Here is a 19,431-nt window from a genome sequence, read left to right as displayed (position 1 = left end):
CCACTGAGAATCCCTTGGCAGGGGTGCACTGTTGGCAAGACCAGAAGATCTCACTGGTGTGGACAGCTGGGCAATTCTGGCCATTGTGTGTACAAATGCAATTGTTAATTACATTAAATAGGAGGTGGTTGTTGCCCCCAAAAGGCTGTCAGTTGCATCCACTTACTGCTTCTTTCACAAGAAGTTGTGCTGTGCAGAGAAGTTATATCTAGGTGAGAATCTCATAGTTATTTATGAAAAGTGTCATGCAAAATTATTTAGACGCCAATGCCACTTTAACACGCTCAATCTGATTACCACAAGTGCAATTTTCACCTACAACGAATTGTACAAATTGCCTCAAGGTGTACCGAAGTAATTGAAGGCAGGTCTGGGTCAATATAATAAAGCTGGTCAATTTTGTCAACATCAAAACAACAAAAGCACAGTTTTCTGTGGGGCAGATCATTCAGTACAGCAGAAGCCCTTAAAAAGCAATTGCTTGCCATTAAATAAAAAGGGGGGTTTGTTGCAGGAAAGTTAATGCTTACAGTGATCAACTACTGCAAACATAGCCAATGCTACATGAATCCAAATATTGTCAAGAAATAGGAAAGACACCTCCTGATAATGGCCTGAAGCAGCAGCATTGTGAAAAGGTGACCTTATTGGGAGGAGTAGGTGACCACTAAAGTAGAGAACAACTCTGCTTCGATGGAGGCAGTAGGGTAAATAGCATTTTCCAGAACCACAGCAATGAAAAATGCTTTGTAGTAAAGGAAGAGAAAAAAGTGCATAAGATTTTGTTGTGTTAAAATATTATTCAGCAGCACAATTTCATCAGAGAAATCAAAGCAGTTAGCTATGATTCCACAGAGCCAGTATGCAAAGCATGGACAAACCTTATTACAGTGTGCTTTATTGTAGAAAAGCAGAAGTGAATATATTTCTGCCGAGTGATACCTTTCTAAGAGAAGCATTTCTGAAACTACCCAAAGAGGCAGCAGATGCAGGAGGAAAACTAAACAAATGTGTCCATAGCCTGATTGATGCTAACAGGCTAGGATATTTTTCTCAGTGAGGATCATTTTGCCGAAAATAGGTTCTGTTCAATTAAAAGCTGATCTTGCAACGTTTCTGAAAATTGCAAGGAAAAATCTTTAGGGTAGCTTAATGATGAAAAGTTGATGATTGCTTATAGTAGTACTGTGAAATACAGGAAAATATTTTTGATAAAATAAGAGTAAAATTTAAAATGAGCAAGTCAGTTTTGCACAGCTTTTAAATATGTTGGTTGAGATTAAATAAAGTAGCTCTGGAATAAGTGCACAAGGGCATAAATGCCAGAGGAGGGTTATCTTATAGTATGATGCTTAGGATGGAAGGGGAAAGTCTTTGAATTTGTTTTAAAATTTTGGTTGTATATAAATGTAAATGCTATTTTTTATTTAGTGAGAGGGAAGGGATTCTGTTACTGGTATATTAATTGTAAATATGTGGTGGACATGAACTGGGGTTTCATTTGTGCCTCTAGAAACAGGAACAGACCGAAACTGTGGTTGCTGTTTGAGGAAGTAACGTATATCTCCGTAAATAAAAGCCTACAAAAGTGTGTAAAGATTGGCTTAAGTTCTATCCTTCACCATCTGGCTCTCTGGACTATAATACAGGGCAACATGTCTTTGTGAAAACCAATTGCCACGATCTTTGTAGTGTTGATTCAAGCTGAGGAAATTTTCATTCAAAAGGAGGTGAGGTGGTAAAGGTCAGCTTTTATTGTCCAATAGTGAGGAAAAATAAACTACAGATTGCACATTACTGTTTCTAACACCCAAATTTAAGAGCCACATTACACTAATGCATAATATTTGTTTATTTGAGGGTGCAACAGTTGAACATTGTGCCTTATATTAAATACAATATTTTGTCTATAAGTACAGTCATGACTCAGGAAGCCCAAATGGAAAGGGACATAGCTCACCACAGAATGCAAAATAAAACCACTACTGTGGTGTAAGGTTACAGTTCCACAGGCCCAGTACCTGAGTCTTTTATAAGGCAGGTCCAGGAATGAGTTCCAGCTGGGCAGGCCACTGCCTGTTACTAGGGGGGCTCATACTCAACAAGCCCAAAAGGGAGATCAATCAATGATTCACCATGGACCTCGTGGAAGGTTATCACAAATACATAAATAAGGGAAATAGACTTGTTTTAAATCCAACATTGATTCAGTAAGCAAGGCAATCAAAAAATGACAAACGCTAAAAATGAATAATCATACTCAGTTTGCTACGTATAAGCCAGCTCCTTTAGTCTTTTAACTCTACGTCAAACAGTAAAAATAAAATCTACACAACAGTCATTCGCTTCTTGTTTTCAGCTTTACTGCTGTTCAAGGAAAAACAAAATGAACATATGAGGTAGAAAGATTGACTGATTTTTGAAAGAGAAAGTTTCCTACCAAATGTTGGGCTAATTTGTCTTTGAATGATGATTAGGTGTTACATCATACAGTTTTTCTCCTTTAGTTCATAAATGTCCACTCCTGGCATATTGTTTATATGTAGCTTTATGGTTTTATTAAACTTAGATAAATTTTAATTTTGGATGGAGGTGTAAAACATGCAACAGGGATTCATCCACCCTTAAACATTTGTCCCGATATTGAGTCTCTTGACTTCAAATAAAAAGGACTCATGTATAATGTATAATTGTCTCAATGTCACTCCATTTATACTTTTTGCCAAAGACAGATTTCCAACTGTGAGAGTACATTTGATGCTGCACCTTATACTGACTGTCACTTCTTGCAGCACACCAGATACAAGTATGAATTCTGCAAATTGATCACCAACACTCATGTTGGCATTCAACTCTTCAAGAATTAAACTTGCCAGATTTTTATTATTTTAATTGTACTTTAACATGACCTTGATTATCATAAGATTCTCAAATCTCTATTTTCTTTCCATTGCCAACAGGACAAATCTGGAGGGCTAGATATGACAACGCACCCATCCCCTGAGACTCACTGGTGGCTTAATACATTTAGCAATAAAGGAGAGTGGAGAGGTTAAAGTACTTTTCATTAGTTTAATTTTTGTAATACCTTTCTCCTTAGGTTTCGGTTTCACCTCCTTCACAGCTTCTGCCTCTAAACATTTAACGAATAATTGAATTAGGTTTACTATCAATCAGAATTGAATTGTATAATACATGAATATACAACAAACCAGAAAATTCATTATGCAAACTTTAGGTGCTAAAAATCAGCTCAAGGCACTGGCTAATGGTGTGCAGATAGAAAAGAAGGCAAGCAGCAATGAACTTTCTAAGTTGGTTGCTCTTCAATTTAATCAATTATGTATGTATCAGAAGTGAGATCCAGAGCATGGACAGCAGGACTGCTGTTTATAGACAAGACATATGGTGAGGCAACAGATACCTGCCATAAAAATCAAAGAAGAATTTTCATTGTGGCCACAGATGTATTTGCACAAATGATTTATGACCAATCACAGGATAAGTGGCAAAAACTGCATCCAAAAATGTTTATAAACAGGAATGCGGGAAGATTCCTTTCACTAAGGATGCCCTGGAAGATGGTTCTCCCAAAGAAAATGTCAAATCTGGTTGGATGGAAATCAGTGCGGTTTCCCTAATCTATAGCTGTAGCAAGAGGTTTTGCAGCGTGTGAAGTGATGTGAAAACATATTGACATTGAAGTTTGCATATTTAATTTTGTTCCGGGGCTCCTGATCTAAATGAAAGCTGGAAATGCAAATTGGCATACAGTCAGCCTTCAAAACATGCACCCTTTCTGCAGCATCACTTCCAGCAGGGGAACTGAAGTGCAAACTTCTTGTGACAACAAAAATAGCTTTCACTGTTCACACAAGTGGTTAAAGTATAAATTGTTGCTGCAGAAACTGCTCTAAGAATCCGAGTGAGGCCAGGATGCGCTGATTTTTATAGATGAGAAGAGTACTGAAAATGGATCTCACCCAAAAAATGTACAATTTAGAACAAAAGCTTATTAATATAATTATAATAAAATTATGGAGCTGGTTATTTTGACTGTCATTTGTCTCCATTGATTTTCAAAATTCTGAATTCTGAAAATTAGGTTTGTGACCAAACAGCTGAATTCCACCTAGGGACAAGTCAGCATTCATGTGTGCAAGGCACAGATTTGTTTTTACAAAAAAAGTAATTGTTGAGGCTGTTTTGATGTAGAGTCAAACTAAACAGTGAATGGAATATCCTGAAGCTTGGTCTTTATTGCTTGAATCAGCCTAACTGAAATGCAATCTTATACTGAAGTGTTTAGTTTGTAATCATTCACTGAAGAAAGCAATCAGAATGTTAAAACAGCCCTAAACAAACAATTCATGCACTCATTTGCTTTGTATAGGTAAGCAGCTCTAGTCATTTACACCTAGAACATTTGCAAGGAATGAAAGTCCTAATCCAAAATAAATTACAATAGCAAGAATAAAACTTTCACTCACTTGTTATTTTGGGCTTTACTACTGCTTTAGACAACTACAAAAATCTGAGATAACATTGCGGATTTTTTTGAAAGATTAGGTTCCTTAATGTTGGGAACTCATTTTTTTTGGAATGATAACGACATGTAGCATCAATGTTTCTCTCCTTTGATTGGTAACATTACTCCTGACACATTGTTTAAAAGTACCTTGATACTATCACACTGCTCATTTGTGCACGTCTCTTAAAAATACATTCTGCTACTATTCACTAAATCCATTCTACTGCCTTACAATGTTTGATCATATTCCTGGAATCCCAACCACTCATGGACACCACTGAGAAAATTTCCAAAGCTTGGTTTCTAAAACAGGTAAGAAGTTATATTGTTGTAAATTGTACATGTAGAATAGTGAGAAACTGAATTAAATTTATATCTATGTGATACTTGCTTTCCAAATTTGATAATTCTAATTCCCTTTCTAAAGTATTTACTTACAAATGTTAAGATTCAGAAATTTAACTAGTATCCATGTATACAACAATAATAAACTCAGAAGTAGCAAAATACTGGGCACAACACATTTGATCACGCAGAAGGCAATCTTTATCACCCACCATTCAATCTTGCAAAAAGATTGCAAAAAGTCTTTATTCGCACTTCCATCTTCTTTCCATAATCCAGGTTTGTAGAATATTGGAGTGCAGACTGCTAGACTGTGGGTGGGATTTTCCAGCCATGCCCATTCCAAGGTCATGATATGGAGATGCCGGTGTTGGACTAGGGTAAACGCAGCTGAAAGACTCGCATTCTAATCACTATTCTGTAAACTGTGTGTGCCTTTATATGCCCTGTTTGTGAGCAGAACTCTCCACTCACCTGATGAGGAATAGCATTCCGAAAGCTTGTGGGTTTTACTACCAAATAAACATGTTGGACTTTAACCTGGTGTTGTGAGACTTCTTACTGTGTTCATCCCAAGGTCAACAGACCTTTAAATGGTCCACCAAATTTCCTGTTTGCCCGTGACAATTCCTCTGGCAGGCGGGATGGAAAATTTCTACCCCTAATAACCCAACTATTCCCAGAGAATCATTTGTAGATTTAACAATTGGCATTGGAAGAAAGGTGAGCTCTGAGGTTAACAGCAGTTTTAAATATCTCATTGGTTGAACTTTTCTGTTACCTTCTTTTGCAGGTTTTGGTTTCACTTGTTTCATGGCATCTGCCTCTAAACATTTGCAGAACAAGTAAATTAATTTCCAAATTTATCATTCATATTACACATGACTATAAATCAGTTATTAATCTCATAAGATACATGCACATCATACATAATGTATACATGCAATAATTAATTCATTAAAACACATGTGGATGTTTTAATCTGATTAATAATTGCTTTGTGCACAGAAATGAGGGGGCAGTAGCCCCAAAAATGGTTGCTAGTAAAGTTTTCCAGTGGCAATAAATCTAGGGTGGAATTTTCCCACATTTTGGTTCAGTATCACTTTCAGCACGAAAGCTGGTGCAAATCGCATTGGCCCCAGTGGCATGATTCTGATTGCAATTGTAAGGCACTTTAAAAAATTCCCCATGTGAAAAATGCCATGCCTGTATCATCTCCAATTTAATCAGTTTTTAAACATGAAAAGTAGGTAGTGAGAACCTGTGCATTAATGTGGTTTGCTTGCATTCAAAAAGTCAGGTAAGCCAACAGCTCTTCAAGGTTGTCAATAAGAAAAATAATAATTTTCATTCTGGCAAAAGTTAAACTTGCAAAGATGAAAGGTGACCAAGGAGCAGCATGGTGGCACAGCAGTTAGCATTGCTGCTTCACAGCACCAGGGACCCAGGTTCAATTCCAAACTTGGGTCACTGTCTTTCTGGAGTTTGTACATTCTCCCTATGTCTGGATGGGTTTCCTCCAGTGTTTCGGTTTCCTCCCACAGTCCAAAGATGTGCATATAGGCGGATTGGCCATGCTAAATTGCCCCTTAGTCTTTGGAGGATTAGCAGAGTAAATACTTCGGTTACAGGGATAGTTGAGTGGGATTATTGTTGGTGCAGGTTCAATGGGCCAAATAGCCTCCTACTGCGTGGTAAGGATTCTGTGATGCTATGAGATACAAAAAAAAAACTAAAACTGAGTGCAACCAAAGATATCTGGAAAAAGGAATGCAGAGAAATGTCTCTTTACTAAATATGACCCAGTAGTCCTGATGCAGAAGGTGTAACTAAGGAAGATGATTCTCTTGGACGAAAATGGTCAACATAAAACAGACTACAGAAGAGAACTAATGGAGTAAATAGAGTTTCCTATATCTGTAACATGTAGAAAAACTTAGTCGTATCTCGACGAATAAATAAAAAGTTATGATATTTCCATATTCTGTATTACTTTGGGACACAGTTGTCTAAATTCAAATGTGAAGTGCAAAGCTTCATATAGCTAACATGAAAAACATGGACATTGTTTGAAGGGGTCTTTTACAGTAGATACACTGAAATGCATGCTGTTTGTGATACCAACTATTAACTTTCACAGTTATCTACAAATGTTGAAAGTGTGAACAATTGCTACAGAAAGTTAGCCCTAATAACCTGACCATAGCAGGTGAGAGCACAAATCATGTGATACTTTTTTGGGAAAAATGTGAGTACCAAAAATGCAGTTTACTCAATGAACATGCAATCTGAATCAGAACATAATTAATACAATTATCATATTGTTATGACACTGACGTTAGCCACAACAAACTTCCTTTTCACTATCATCATTTTTACAGTGAAATGTAGCACACTGAAAACTAACTACGCCATTTCACAAGCCTAATTTTAATCAGATATACAAGGCACAGTGCACCAAGTTTGTATCAAAGTTAATGAATGGACATGTTGTTAAATTTAAGTTAGACTGGAGCTTGGTCATTATTCTTGGTAAAATCCTAACAGAACAGCCATATTGAACTAAACTGTAGCAAGTCTTCAGTTGCTGGTGAAACACTTAAAGTGCATTGTGTACATGTTGATTATACAAATAAACAAGAAGAAACTTGTGTCAAATCAAGGGCTCAATTCATTCAGCAAAACTATCCCAAAAATCAGAAGTGCTGTAAGTTGAAAATTCATGCCCAGTTTTCTTGTGTAAGCTAACGAGTTAACTCTGCAACAGACAGCAAGAATAAAATATTCACAAAAATCACTCACTTGTTACATTTAGCTTTACAGCTGTTTAAGAAAAGCGTAATAACACTTCAGTAAAAATGTCAATCGATTTTTGAAAGAGAATGTGCGTTAACAGTACTCAACCAATCTGAATGCAGGTCATTATTTTTCCTCTTTTGATTGGTAAATATATGTGCCATTTTCAGCAGCTGCTGCTGAAGAAATGTCTATTTTCACTTCTGCCAGTTCACTAACCTACTGAAAGATAATCATGAAAAAATGTAGGCAAGGCCACAAAATCATACCTATTTGGGGCTTTAATCATCTTAATTGGTTGGCCATGTCATTGATATGGGCAGCCTGTCTGGTTTCCCAGGCACCCCTGGAAAATTTCCCCAGTGAGCGAGAAGGTGTCAGGGACCCATCTCAAAGGAGCTTTCCCCCTATTCTCCCAGTCCCACTCTTCCAATCCAATCTACAGCGAGCCTTCCCACTCTGATTGATCATCTAAAATGGGCAACACAGATTCAACTGCCCTTAAATATCTCTCGCCATATACTAATCTCTTGATTTCAACACAAGTGCAAATCAGGAGAAAGATATAATGTGTGACTGACACAATATCACCCATTTACACCATTAAGCAGATTCAAAATTACAAACTGTAAAGCTGGATAAAGATACAGATGCGGATTGTGCATCCTTTTCCTACTGTCACTTTTTGGGATGCACCAGGCATAACTAACGTGTGAATTCTATAAATTAATCACCAGTACTCAGGTTACTGCTCAAATTGTCCAACAGAATAGCTTGTCAAACTTTATTTTGGACGTAGTTTTGTTAATTATTTTACTTTTATTATTGCAGGATTTTCAAATCATTTTTGCACTTTTGACCTATGGAGAGTATCACTGGTTTAACTATTCTAATCTCCCTTTTCTTTCCATTGCCAACAGGAGAAGTAAACTGGAATCAGGATTGCTAGATATGATATCCCATCCAAACCCAGAGACTCTCTGGTCATTTTACACATTTAGTATTGGAATAAAGAAGAGCTGCAACATTAGATAAATGCATAAAGACCACATCAGATTAATTCTTATGTACCTTTGTCTACAGTTTTTGGTTTTGTTTGCTTCACGGTTTCTGCCCCTGAAAATTTAATGAATTAGATTCAATATTAATCATAATTTAATTGCACATGAATATTGATAATCTCATATTTTAATACATTATTCTTATACATGAAAGAGTTAATAATGAGGAAGAAATGTTCGTGGAAAAAAGGCAACTAGTTACACCCTCATTGTTGTTTTTAAGATCAGATGAAAACATTTATCCCAATATCACTTTAAATTCATCATCCAACCACTGACAGCCCCAGTTCCCTCTGTGCAAATCATAAATTGTACATTTCAGCTGAAGACACATGCAAGAATGTGCAGATAGAAAAATAGGTGATCAGCAACGAATTTTATAAAGCTGACTGCCTACCTCCTCAATTTAATCAATACATGAAAAAGTGGGTGTGCAAAGCCTAGGCAGCAGCACTTCTTTTCTGAACAGGAAATCTGGTGAGGCAACAGCTCATAAAGATCTGCTCCTTGATATTAAAAAGATGAGTATTCATTGTAGTCAAAGATATAGTTGCAGGGATGAATGGAGAATGCAAGAAAGAATGGCCAAAACAGCATACATCTAAAATTTACTGAAGGTGTTAAAGGACCTGGTGCAGAGATTGCAACAAAGTAAGATGGATACCCTGCAAGGAAATGGTTATGCCAAAGAAAATGTCAAATTTACTGCGGTGAAGTACCAAAGTAGATGCAGTTTCCCTAATCTATAGCCTGAGCAACAGGCTAAGTGTCAAATGGATTGAAACCATAGGTGCTACAGAACCTAGCACATTTTGTTTTATTGTGGGGTACAGTATGCACATTCCAAATCTAAGCTGAGGAATACACTATTGACAAGAGTCAACATTCTAAGCATAGATAATCATTTCTACAGCACCTTTCCTTGCAAGGAAATGGTGGTGAAAATCTCTTGTGTGTAACAAGAATAACTTTCATTGTTCATGAGTTGATGCTACAGCATCACATTCTACGAATCCATATTCATCAGAGTTGTGTATGTGCAAATATATAAAAACGAGATGAAAACCAAAAATGGATCTTGCTCAAAAAACATGTAATTTGGATCAAATGCTAATGAATTTAATTATCGTATAGTTTGATGCTGGTTGGAACCATAGTTAAATCCTATTTTGACTGTCAATTATCTCCATTTTGAAACCTAACACATTGAAAACCCAGCTTTTGGGCCAAAATTCATTTCCTTGATGCTCCTGGCAGTCAGGAATTTTCTATACAAGGCACAGTGCAATATACTTGTAAAGAGATAATTGTTGGGTTGTTGTGATGTTGAGTCAAACAGAAAAATATTGCAAATTTAATTTAAATAACTTTTTTCAGTGAATGGTTAAAAGTTATCAGAATATTAAAACAGCTGTAATCAAACAATTCAATCACTCATTTGCTTTGTCATTACCAGCAGCTCATTCAACACATTTAACTCCACAGCATTTGCAAAAGAATGGAAAGCTCTAATCCCAAAAATAAATTACTGAAAAATAATAAGTGATTGTAGAACAAAAATCACTCACTTTTTATTTTGGGCTTTACTGCTGTTTAGGAAAAGAATGATAAAAGATTGACATAAAATTGTGTTTTTTTTACATGTAATATAACTTAGGCCCAAATTTCCACCTGTTGATGCCCGCTGCTACTGCCAGAGAGAATGGAGAATTTGGCACTCAGCCAAATTTTCATTTATGGCAGCAGGAACAGAGAATCCCAGTTGGAGGTGAGGTTGGGGAATCTGGCCTTTAGTGGGTAAAATTGCTTCTGGCATATTGTTTAAAAGCACCTTGATGATATCACATAGTTCATGTCCACAGGTGTCTGTTATTTTCCACTTGACACTCAAGATGGGAATTTGTACTTGACAGTCAAGATGCTTCTGCTACTGGTCGCCAACAGCTGATAAATTCATTCTACTGGTTTACACTTCTTGCTCAAGCTCCTAGAATCCAACTAGATAGATTTCTAAAACCCATTGACGTGCTCCTTGATATTAAAGATCTGCTCCTTGATATTAATGAAAACGACCATTCAGTCCATCATATCTATGCTGACTCTCCAAACAAGCACCGTGACTTAATGTCATTCCTGCCTTTTCCCTGTATACCTGCACATTGTTTCTATTCAAGTATGAAGGCATGTTGTGTTTTCTGGGTGCAATATTTTCAAGTCATGCCATTTTGAAACACAATTAAGAAACAAAACTCTCTTTTTGTGGGATTTCCACAACGGTGGAAGTGGTCTTGCCATTGTCAATGGGGTTTCCTATTGAATGCATCCCTTGGCACCGGGAAAGCCACGGCAAGGGTGCACCATTGGTGGGACCAGAAGTTCCTGCTGGCACAAACGGCTGGAAAATTCTGTCCTTTTTATCTAGATGATACATGCTTCCCAAAGTTGAACATTCTAATACCTGATCTAGAGGATTTACTTTCACAGAGAAGTGTCCATGTTCAGGGCGACACTAAACCTCTTAAGTGGTTAAGTGTCATGCAGGACACATTTGATTATACTGCACACAATCTTTTTAGCCCATCACTGAATCCTGCAAAATGTCAGATCTAGTGCTGCCTTTCACAGCATTTGCAAGGAAAAAAGAACTTAATAGTTATGAAAGAACAGAGAAAAAATGGTGGATTCTCTGCTGCAACTTGTTTTATCAAGTATTTTCAACATTGCTCAGTAATATAAACATGGGCTCCAACATTCCTTGGGGTTCTAGCAGGAAACTTGCCATAATTCCAGGAAAATGAGGAAGCCTTAGTTGGCCAAATCTGAACTGCAATTAAATCTCTCATATGTACATTTTCAGCAGCTGCTGCTGAAGAAATGTCTATTTTCACTTCTGCTAGTTCACTAACCTACTGAAAGATAATCATTAATGCTCAAGTTGGCATACAAAGTGTTCAAGCAGTAAACTTGTCAGATTTTAATTTGTACATTATTTTGTTGATTACCTTAATTAGACTTTGCTATTGGCTTTAGTATTACAACATTTGTAAATGATATTTACAAGCTTGTTCTGTGCAGCTTTCATCCGGACTCATCTCTGTTTTTTTCCCATTGTCAAGAGTTGTCAAAAATTGGAGGACAGGATGCTATATCGAGTAAACCTTTCATGCCCCAAACATCTCTTTTAGCCATTTGGTATTGGAAGAAAGGCTAGCAACAGGTCCAAATATCTAATTATTGAATTTTTTGTGTTACCTTTCATTGTAGATTTTGGTTTCGCTTGCTTCACAGTATCTGCCTCTAAACATTTGCAAAATTAGGTTCAAAATTAATTATTTCATATTATACATTAGTTTCAGTTATTAGTTTCATTTGATGCACAGTCAACATGCAATAATTAATACAACATTGATTTGTGTCTCATTACATTCTGGTTTGGGTAGGGAATCCAAAAATGGTTGTAGGTAAAATTTTCCAACAGCAATGAATCTAGATGTGAGTCTCCTAACTACATACAAGAAAAGGTCAGGTGAAGTTATTTAATCTCCAACACTATTTTTACCCTCACTGCTTGACCATGGCTAGATCCTTCTCAACAGCTACAAACCACAGATGGTACAAGTCAGCTCCTGGCACAGGTAAGCCTGTGTAAATAGAAAAGAATGCAGGCTTCATTGAGTTTTGCAAAGCTAGCAACCCTGCCTCCCCAGTGTATCATCTTCAAATTAATTAGTTTCCTATATATGAAAAACAGGTACTGAGAACCTGGGCAGCAACAAGAATTTGCTTTAGTTCATTTGGTCAGATGAGGCAACAGCTCTTCAAGGGCTGTTAGTTGAGTAAAAAGAAGATACATTTTCATTGTGGCAGAAGTTAAATTTGCAGAGAGGAACTGTGGCCAACTACAAGGAAGATATCCAAAATTGTGTACAACCAAAGGTGTCTGGAAGAAGGAACATTGGGAAGCTTCCCATTAATGAGAATAACCTAAAGCAGAAGATGCAACAAAGATGATTTACTTGGGAGAAAATAGTGAACATAAAGCAGACCAGCTTTAATGAAGAGTCATCCAGACTCAAAACGTTGGCTTTATTCTTGCTCCACACATGATGTCAGACCTGAGATTTTCCAGCACTTTCTGTTTTTATTTCGGATTCCAGCATCCACATATTTTGTTTTTCTATTAAAGAACACCAGTGTTCTACTTGAAGAGAAGTAACTGAGTAAATGGAGTTTCCCATATCTGTAGGACATAGATGAAACTTTGTATGAGGAAGAATTAAAAATATATATTTGATATTTGGATATTATATTTTATTCTGGGAGGCAGTTGACAAGAAATCTGAACTGTAACATTTTTGTGAGTTAGCACACAAAACATGGGCAAATATTTGTACCAGGTCATTTACTGTCAGTACACGAGAGTGCAACTGTTCGTGGTAGCAGCAATAACTCACATCTAACTTCAAATGTTGAAAAGTGTGAACAGAGAGCAAACTCTAAAGATTTAACCTTAGCAGGTGAGATCGTTAATCATGTTACAGTTTTTGTGGGATAAAGTTGGAACCGGAAATACAGTTCACTCAAGGAGTACACAATTTGGATCAGAATGTAATTAATACAATTTCCATATTATTGTAATACTGGTGTTATTCACAGTGAAGTCTCCTTTTAACTATCATCTATCGCCATAATGAATTGCAACACACTGAAAATTCATCATGCTGATCCACAAGCTTAATTTTTATCATGAGTTCCATGAGATCACTATTCATATATACAAGACACAATGCAACATTTTTTAATTTCAAAAATAAAGATTGGATATATTAAATTTAGTCTAGGTGAGGAGGTTAAGGTGAGAGAGAATAGACTACAGTCCAGTTTTTTCTATAAAATGCTAACTAAAGTGACATATTGGACTAAAGCATCGTAAGGAAAGGGTTAAAGGACTGATTATGAGTTCAGAGCAGAGTTTGTTAAGTGGAAACGGGATTTGTGTATTACTTGCTAATTACATTAATGCTTGTTGATTGCAATGATACTGTTGAATTGAGTCAGACAATTTAAATTAATTATAACAGGAGATCACAACAAACTGGCTGAAATTAGTGCAGGCTAATTGAAACCTGAAATCAGTGGGTCAAGAAGAGGTCCTTAAATGGCTAACCCAATGGAACACAACCAATCCGCATCCAGTTGAAGATCATGGATGATTTAATTCAAAAACTGGTGTATATGCTAACCCACTCCACAGGATTTCAGTGACTTTATACTAGATGCTGTAAAAAAAAATGTTCACTTGTAACTCGTATTGAATTCTTAACCAACTGAAACCTTTAAGGGTTTAAGGTGGCAGATGGACAGCTTTTGCCTACAGCCCTATAGTTGACTGCAATTATCGATGGCATGAAAGAAAAGAAGGATCACCATTATATTAACAAGGCATTCCAAGACAGAGCCATTATGGGAAGGCTGATGAACTAGGGGTAGCCAAGGGTAATCTGTGGGATCCATTTCAGTCAGCAATAATAGTAGCAAGCACTCAGGGAAAGAGACCAACAGTAGTGATCCTTTGCCCACAGATTTAAATAATCCATAAATCAAGGACATGATGTTACTGTTGATTTTAAAACTAAAATGCAAGGAACCCTAATTGAAGGTCCCTATGCTATGGACATAACAGTGAAAGAGGGGAGGATGCTATTTTAACATTGCTTAAAGTAGATAAGTGGGCTAGAAGCGTACAGAACAAAGATCATGCATTAGCAAATGGACAAACAGGTGTCAGATACTGGGGACCAGAAGTGACTAAATATGAAAGAGAGGAAGCAGAGGTTGCCCCATTTGGGAGAAGATTGGATCGATTAGTGAAAAACCTGAACTTCACAATTACAAATTGATTTTATTGGATCACTGTCCATTACATTCCAGGGTAATAACTTCTGTTTGACGTTGGTCAATGTCATCTCCAAATGGATAGAGACCATTCTGTTTAAATACCACACTGCCTTTGCAAAGGTAACAGATTAGTGAAAGAGGACCAGGGAACGCATTTCACTAGCATAGGTCATGTAAGCTGCCTTGATGTTATTGGCAGCTAAAGGGAAATGGTACATTTCCTGCAATCCTCAGGAATTGTGAAAGTGAACAGAAATCTGAAGGAAAAACTGACGAAAGAGTTGGGGGACAATCCTACCCCCGACTCTTGTGATACTGCTACTGATTCTAATGAATCTTAAAGAGTACAGGCTTTTCACCTAAGATCTGATGACAGGGTGAAAATCCAGAATTCCATCTCATCTGCTGATCCCACTCTTGCCAAAACTGAGTTCAAGGAGGTGACCAAAGACTAATTTGTAAAAGGCCTATGGAAAATTTTGAAGGAGATGCATTTGGCTGCTGCTCAGAAAATTGGGAAACAGCAATTATACCCTTCCCATAATGTGACCAGAATTGTATGCATATGTTCAGCTATGGCCTAACCAGCATTTTATATACTTCCAGCATTACATTCCTGCTTTTATATTTCATACCATGTCAAATAAAGGAAAGCATTCCACATACTTTCATCTTCCACCTTATTCATCCATACTGATACCTTCAAAGACTTGTATACATGCACTCCCAAGGCCTCTCACTTCATCCAGCTATCTCAATATCCTCCTGTTCATTGCGCATCCCCTCACTTTGGTTGCCCTCTCAAACTACATTACCTCACCACTTCTCTGGATTGAATTCCATTTTCTACTTTTCCATCAATTCACCAAAACCATTAATATAATTCTGGAATCCACACCAATTCTCTTTACTGTCAACTTCGCAGCCAATTTTTGTACATCATCACCATCTAAAGGGCAGATTCCTGTCAGGGTTAGTGACTGGATTGAGAGGCCAGCAACAGATACACTCTCCTATTCACTCCACCACCCAGATTATCGGAAGGAAGGGAAGCAATGAAAAGTCAATAATTATAATCTAATCATTATAATAAGTCTACTCAACTCTGCTAAAGAACCATTATTGTTTTTGTCTCGTACAATTGCCAAAATGTAGAGGTGGCTGTAGTGGATAGCCTTTACCTGGATTGTCACAGTGGCTATGGGATTCCCTGAGTTGGAAGGGAGTCAAGGGAATAAATATATTCAGTATAGAAGTGTGGTGACATATTTGGGAAGGAAGGTTTAAATCAGTGAAGATAGTTGTTGTGTCATTATTCGGCAACGTGACACTGAATGCTAGAAAATATCAGGTGAAGGAAGGCCATAGAATGTGTGATATGTGCCCTATGCAAGGGGACTCCCAAGTTAGCCACCTTTTTGACAGGGTTTGAGATGAGGTCCACTTATTGAGCAAGAAATAAAATACATGAATATAAATTATACTGGAGGAATTTTGGAAACAAGTGAGGGTCTTAACCAAAGCAAGGATGATTTAGATGGGTCCCAGAGCAGGAGGTACATGAGATCCACGGTACCTCTCACATATATCTCAATTGCCCAACATATAGGCCAGAACTTTACATTGATCAGAGTGCCGGGGGGGAACACATGAAATTGTGGAAGATACTGTCAGGCATGTGTATTGATGTCATCACAGACTTGTGCAATATTTTGGATGGTGGGCACAGGCGAGAGACAGAGCGTGTTTCTGAAAATCAATTAGCCAATTTAGCCTATTAAGGGCCAACTGAACACAATTTTTCATGGTCCTTCTGCTATTACAGTTAGGGGGCAAGCTGATGGGCCAGGCAGCCTTTACGTTTTAGCTGCAGCCTTGATCCATTGCAAGATGAGCTATCAAGGCAAAAATAAAAATAGCAAATGTGTCTGGGGACTGAAATATGTGCTTGGTTATGTTATCTAAACACTTGGGACATTAATATTTATTTTTTTAGCAGCTCCTTGAGACAACTCTACAGACGCTGTCATTTGAAGGAGCTCGTTAGATATATCAGCCTGCAGCCTTTCCTGTTAAGAACATAAGAACATAAGAACATAAGAAATAGGAGCAGGAGTAGGCCATCTGGCCCTTCGAGCCTGCCCCGCCATTCAATAAGATCATGGCTGATCTGTCGTGGCTCAGTTCCACTTTCCCGCCCTCTCCCCATAACCCTTAATCCCCTCTCTTATCAAAAACCCATCAACCCGCTTCTTAAAAATATTTAGCGAGGCAGCCTCCACCACTTCAACGGGCAGAGAATTCCAGAGATTCACCACCCTTTGAGTGAAGAAGTTCCTCCTCAACTCCGTTCTGAACCGCCCCCCCTTTATCTTGAGGCTGTGCCCCCTAGTCCTACTGTCTTTTTTGAGCGGGAAGAGTCTTTCCACCTCTATCCTATCCATCCCATTCATCATCTTATACGTCTCAATGAGATCTCCCCTCATTCTTCTAAACTCTAACGAGTACAAGCCTAGTTTATTCAGCCTCTCCTCATAGCTCAACCCCCTCAACTCCGGTATCAGCCTAGTAAACCTCCTCTGCACTCCCTCCAGGGCCAAAATATCCTTGCGCAGGTGCGGCGCCCAAAACTGCACACAGTACTCCAGCTGCGGCCTCACCAATGCCCTATACAGCTGCAGCAAGACCTCCCTACTTTTATATTCAATCCCCCTCGCTATGAAGGCCAGCATCCCATTCGCCTTCCTGACCACCTGCTGCACTTGCAGGCTGGGTTTTTGCGACTCATGCACAAGGACCCCGAGGTCCCTCTGCACCGTCGCCTGCTGCAGTTTTTCGCCACGTAAGTAATAGTCCTTCCTACCATTCTTCCTACCAAAGTGGACCACCTCACACTTGCCAACATTAAATTCCATTTGCCATTTCCTGGCCCATTCGCCCAGCCTATCTAGATCCTTCTGCAGACTCTCCACACCCTCCGCACAATTTGCCACAATTTGTTCTTGGCACTTGCCCTCTTCTCAGCCAACCTGGCAGTGTTCAGCCTTTTACATTGTGTGTTTCATGCTAGATGGCCATTAATAGGCCAGCTGGCATGAAATTGTGCTCTGAGACTGATCATGGCTGGGAACACATTTTGTGTCCACTTCCAGGTTCAAGTACATGTACCTGATGGGCAAAATATTCAGGCCATAGACTTGCTCCAATTCCAAGTTGCTTCTAATTCTATCCGGGAAAGTTTGGCATGGCAAACTAGTCCCAGTCATTCTAAACTTGACTGATGTAGGACTGCTGGATTAGTGCCCAGTAAATACTCAGGACTTAGAACATAGAACATAGAACATTACAGCGCAGAACAGGCCCTTCGGCCCACGATGTTGCGCCGACCAGTTAAAAAAAAAACAACAATGACCCACTAACCTAAACCAATCCCTTTTCGTCCATAAACCTGTCCACAGACCTCTTAAACGCCCCCAAACTAGGCGCATTTACAACTGCAGCAGGCAGGGCATTCCAATCCCTCACCACCCTCTGGGTAAAGAACCACCCCTGACATCTGTCCTATAACTACCCCCCCTTAGTTTAAAGCCATGCCCCCTCGTGCTAGATTTTTCCATCTACTTGTTTGTAGAAATGATATCTACCTCAGTGAAACAACAGTGATGGGTAAATCTGGATGACCCTGAATTGCAGATGCTCAGTGGGAACTGGATGTATAATCAATTGACTAAATCAATTAAGAGGTGGGGATGAAGGAAATGAATTTCAATTATTAATTGTCAATTTTTAATACAGGCACATTGACAATCAATTGCCTTGACCTGCTTGCACTATCTATCAAGTTAGAGCTGACCCAACAACATGTGGAGGTGTTTCTGTAGGAAATACACAAGGGAGAATTGAAATAGGCTGAAGAGGTCCTGAATATAGTCATACATTTGCAAGATATAGGTATGGAAATAAAACTCCATGCTAGTACTGCTTATCAGTTAGTGAAGGAAGACCATAATTCCTCAGATGAGGCAAGCCAAAACGATGTATCAGTAACATATGGTTAATGGTTAACTGAGCAAGCTAAGGGTGACTTGGAAATTATCGCAAGGGGAGATGTCCTCTCATCATTAATGGATGAACCTTTGGAAGCCTTAGTCTCATGTGAGAATAACTTAACCATTCATCAGCTGCAAGGCCTGTTTGAAGTTGCTGCCATGGTGACACAGTGGTTAGCACTACTGCCCCACAGCAACAGAGACCTGGGTTCAATTCTGGTCTGGATGACTGTGTTGAGTATGCACACTCTCCCCATGTCTACGTGTGTTTCTTCTCGGTGCTCTGGTTTCTTCCCACACTCCAAAACAAAAGATGATTGCCGCTGGGGTTATGGGTTCGGGCTTAGGTAGAATTGTGGTCAGTGAAGGCTCAATGGGGCAAATGGCCTCCTTCTGCACTGTAGAAATAAAACAAAAATTCACGCTGTAGAACCGAACTGCACTCATTCCAACCTAATTCTCTTGGGTTCAGTTGTGAAAATCCCTGTGTTATCAGGCAAGAAAGTCCATCTTCAATATACCAAGTGGAAAATATCGGGATAATTAAGGACTGAATGAATGGGCAGAATCATCAGGCTTCACCTTACATGGTGCCAAAAGAAAGGATGTCATTGGGGATTAAGCTGGAGGGCTGTTTCACTGATGGAAGCATAACCCTACCAAGTGGAATCTTACCCTGCACTCACCTATGTATTTGAGCCAACAAATTATGAGGAAGTTAAATGTACTATGAAGGCCTTGCAGTATA

The 19,431-nt window shown here is 38.4% G+C and overlaps 1 protein-coding gene across 1 annotated transcript in view; it reads right to left on the bottom strand.

Annotated features, from left to right (window-relative positions):
* Nucleotides 1-19,431, bottom strand: part of LOC145345017 (uncharacterized) — a 101,045-nt gene that overhangs the window by 61,225 nt on the left and 20,389 nt on the right. The window contains exons 8-13 of the mRNA XM_080192521.1: nt 11,989-12,033; nt 10,305-10,325; nt 8,747-8,791; nt 7,682-7,702; nt 5,658-5,702; nt 3,089-3,133 (exon numbers count right to left, since the gene is read on the bottom strand). Of these exons, the coding sequence (XP_080048647.1) occupies nt 3,089-3,133; nt 5,658-5,702; nt 7,682-7,702; nt 8,747-8,791; nt 10,305-10,325; nt 11,989-11,995 (184 nt within the window). The 5' untranslated portion in view covers nt 11,996-12,033. The remainder of the gene's footprint in view (nt 1-3,088; nt 3,134-5,657; nt 5,703-7,681; nt 7,703-8,746; nt 8,792-10,304; nt 10,326-11,988; nt 12,034-19,431) is intronic.

Source organism: Carcharhinus amblyrhynchos, chromosome 7, assembly GCF_965287045.1.
Source record: "Carcharhinus amblyrhynchos chromosome 7, sCarAmb.v2.hapA, whole genome shotgun sequence".
Taxonomy (NCBI): domain Eukaryota; kingdom Metazoa; phylum Chordata; class Chondrichthyes; order Carcharhiniformes; family Carcharhinidae; genus Carcharhinus; species Carcharhinus amblyrhynchos.
Note: the sequence above shows the minus strand (reverse complement) of the source record. Positions and strands in the feature narration are given on the sequence as shown.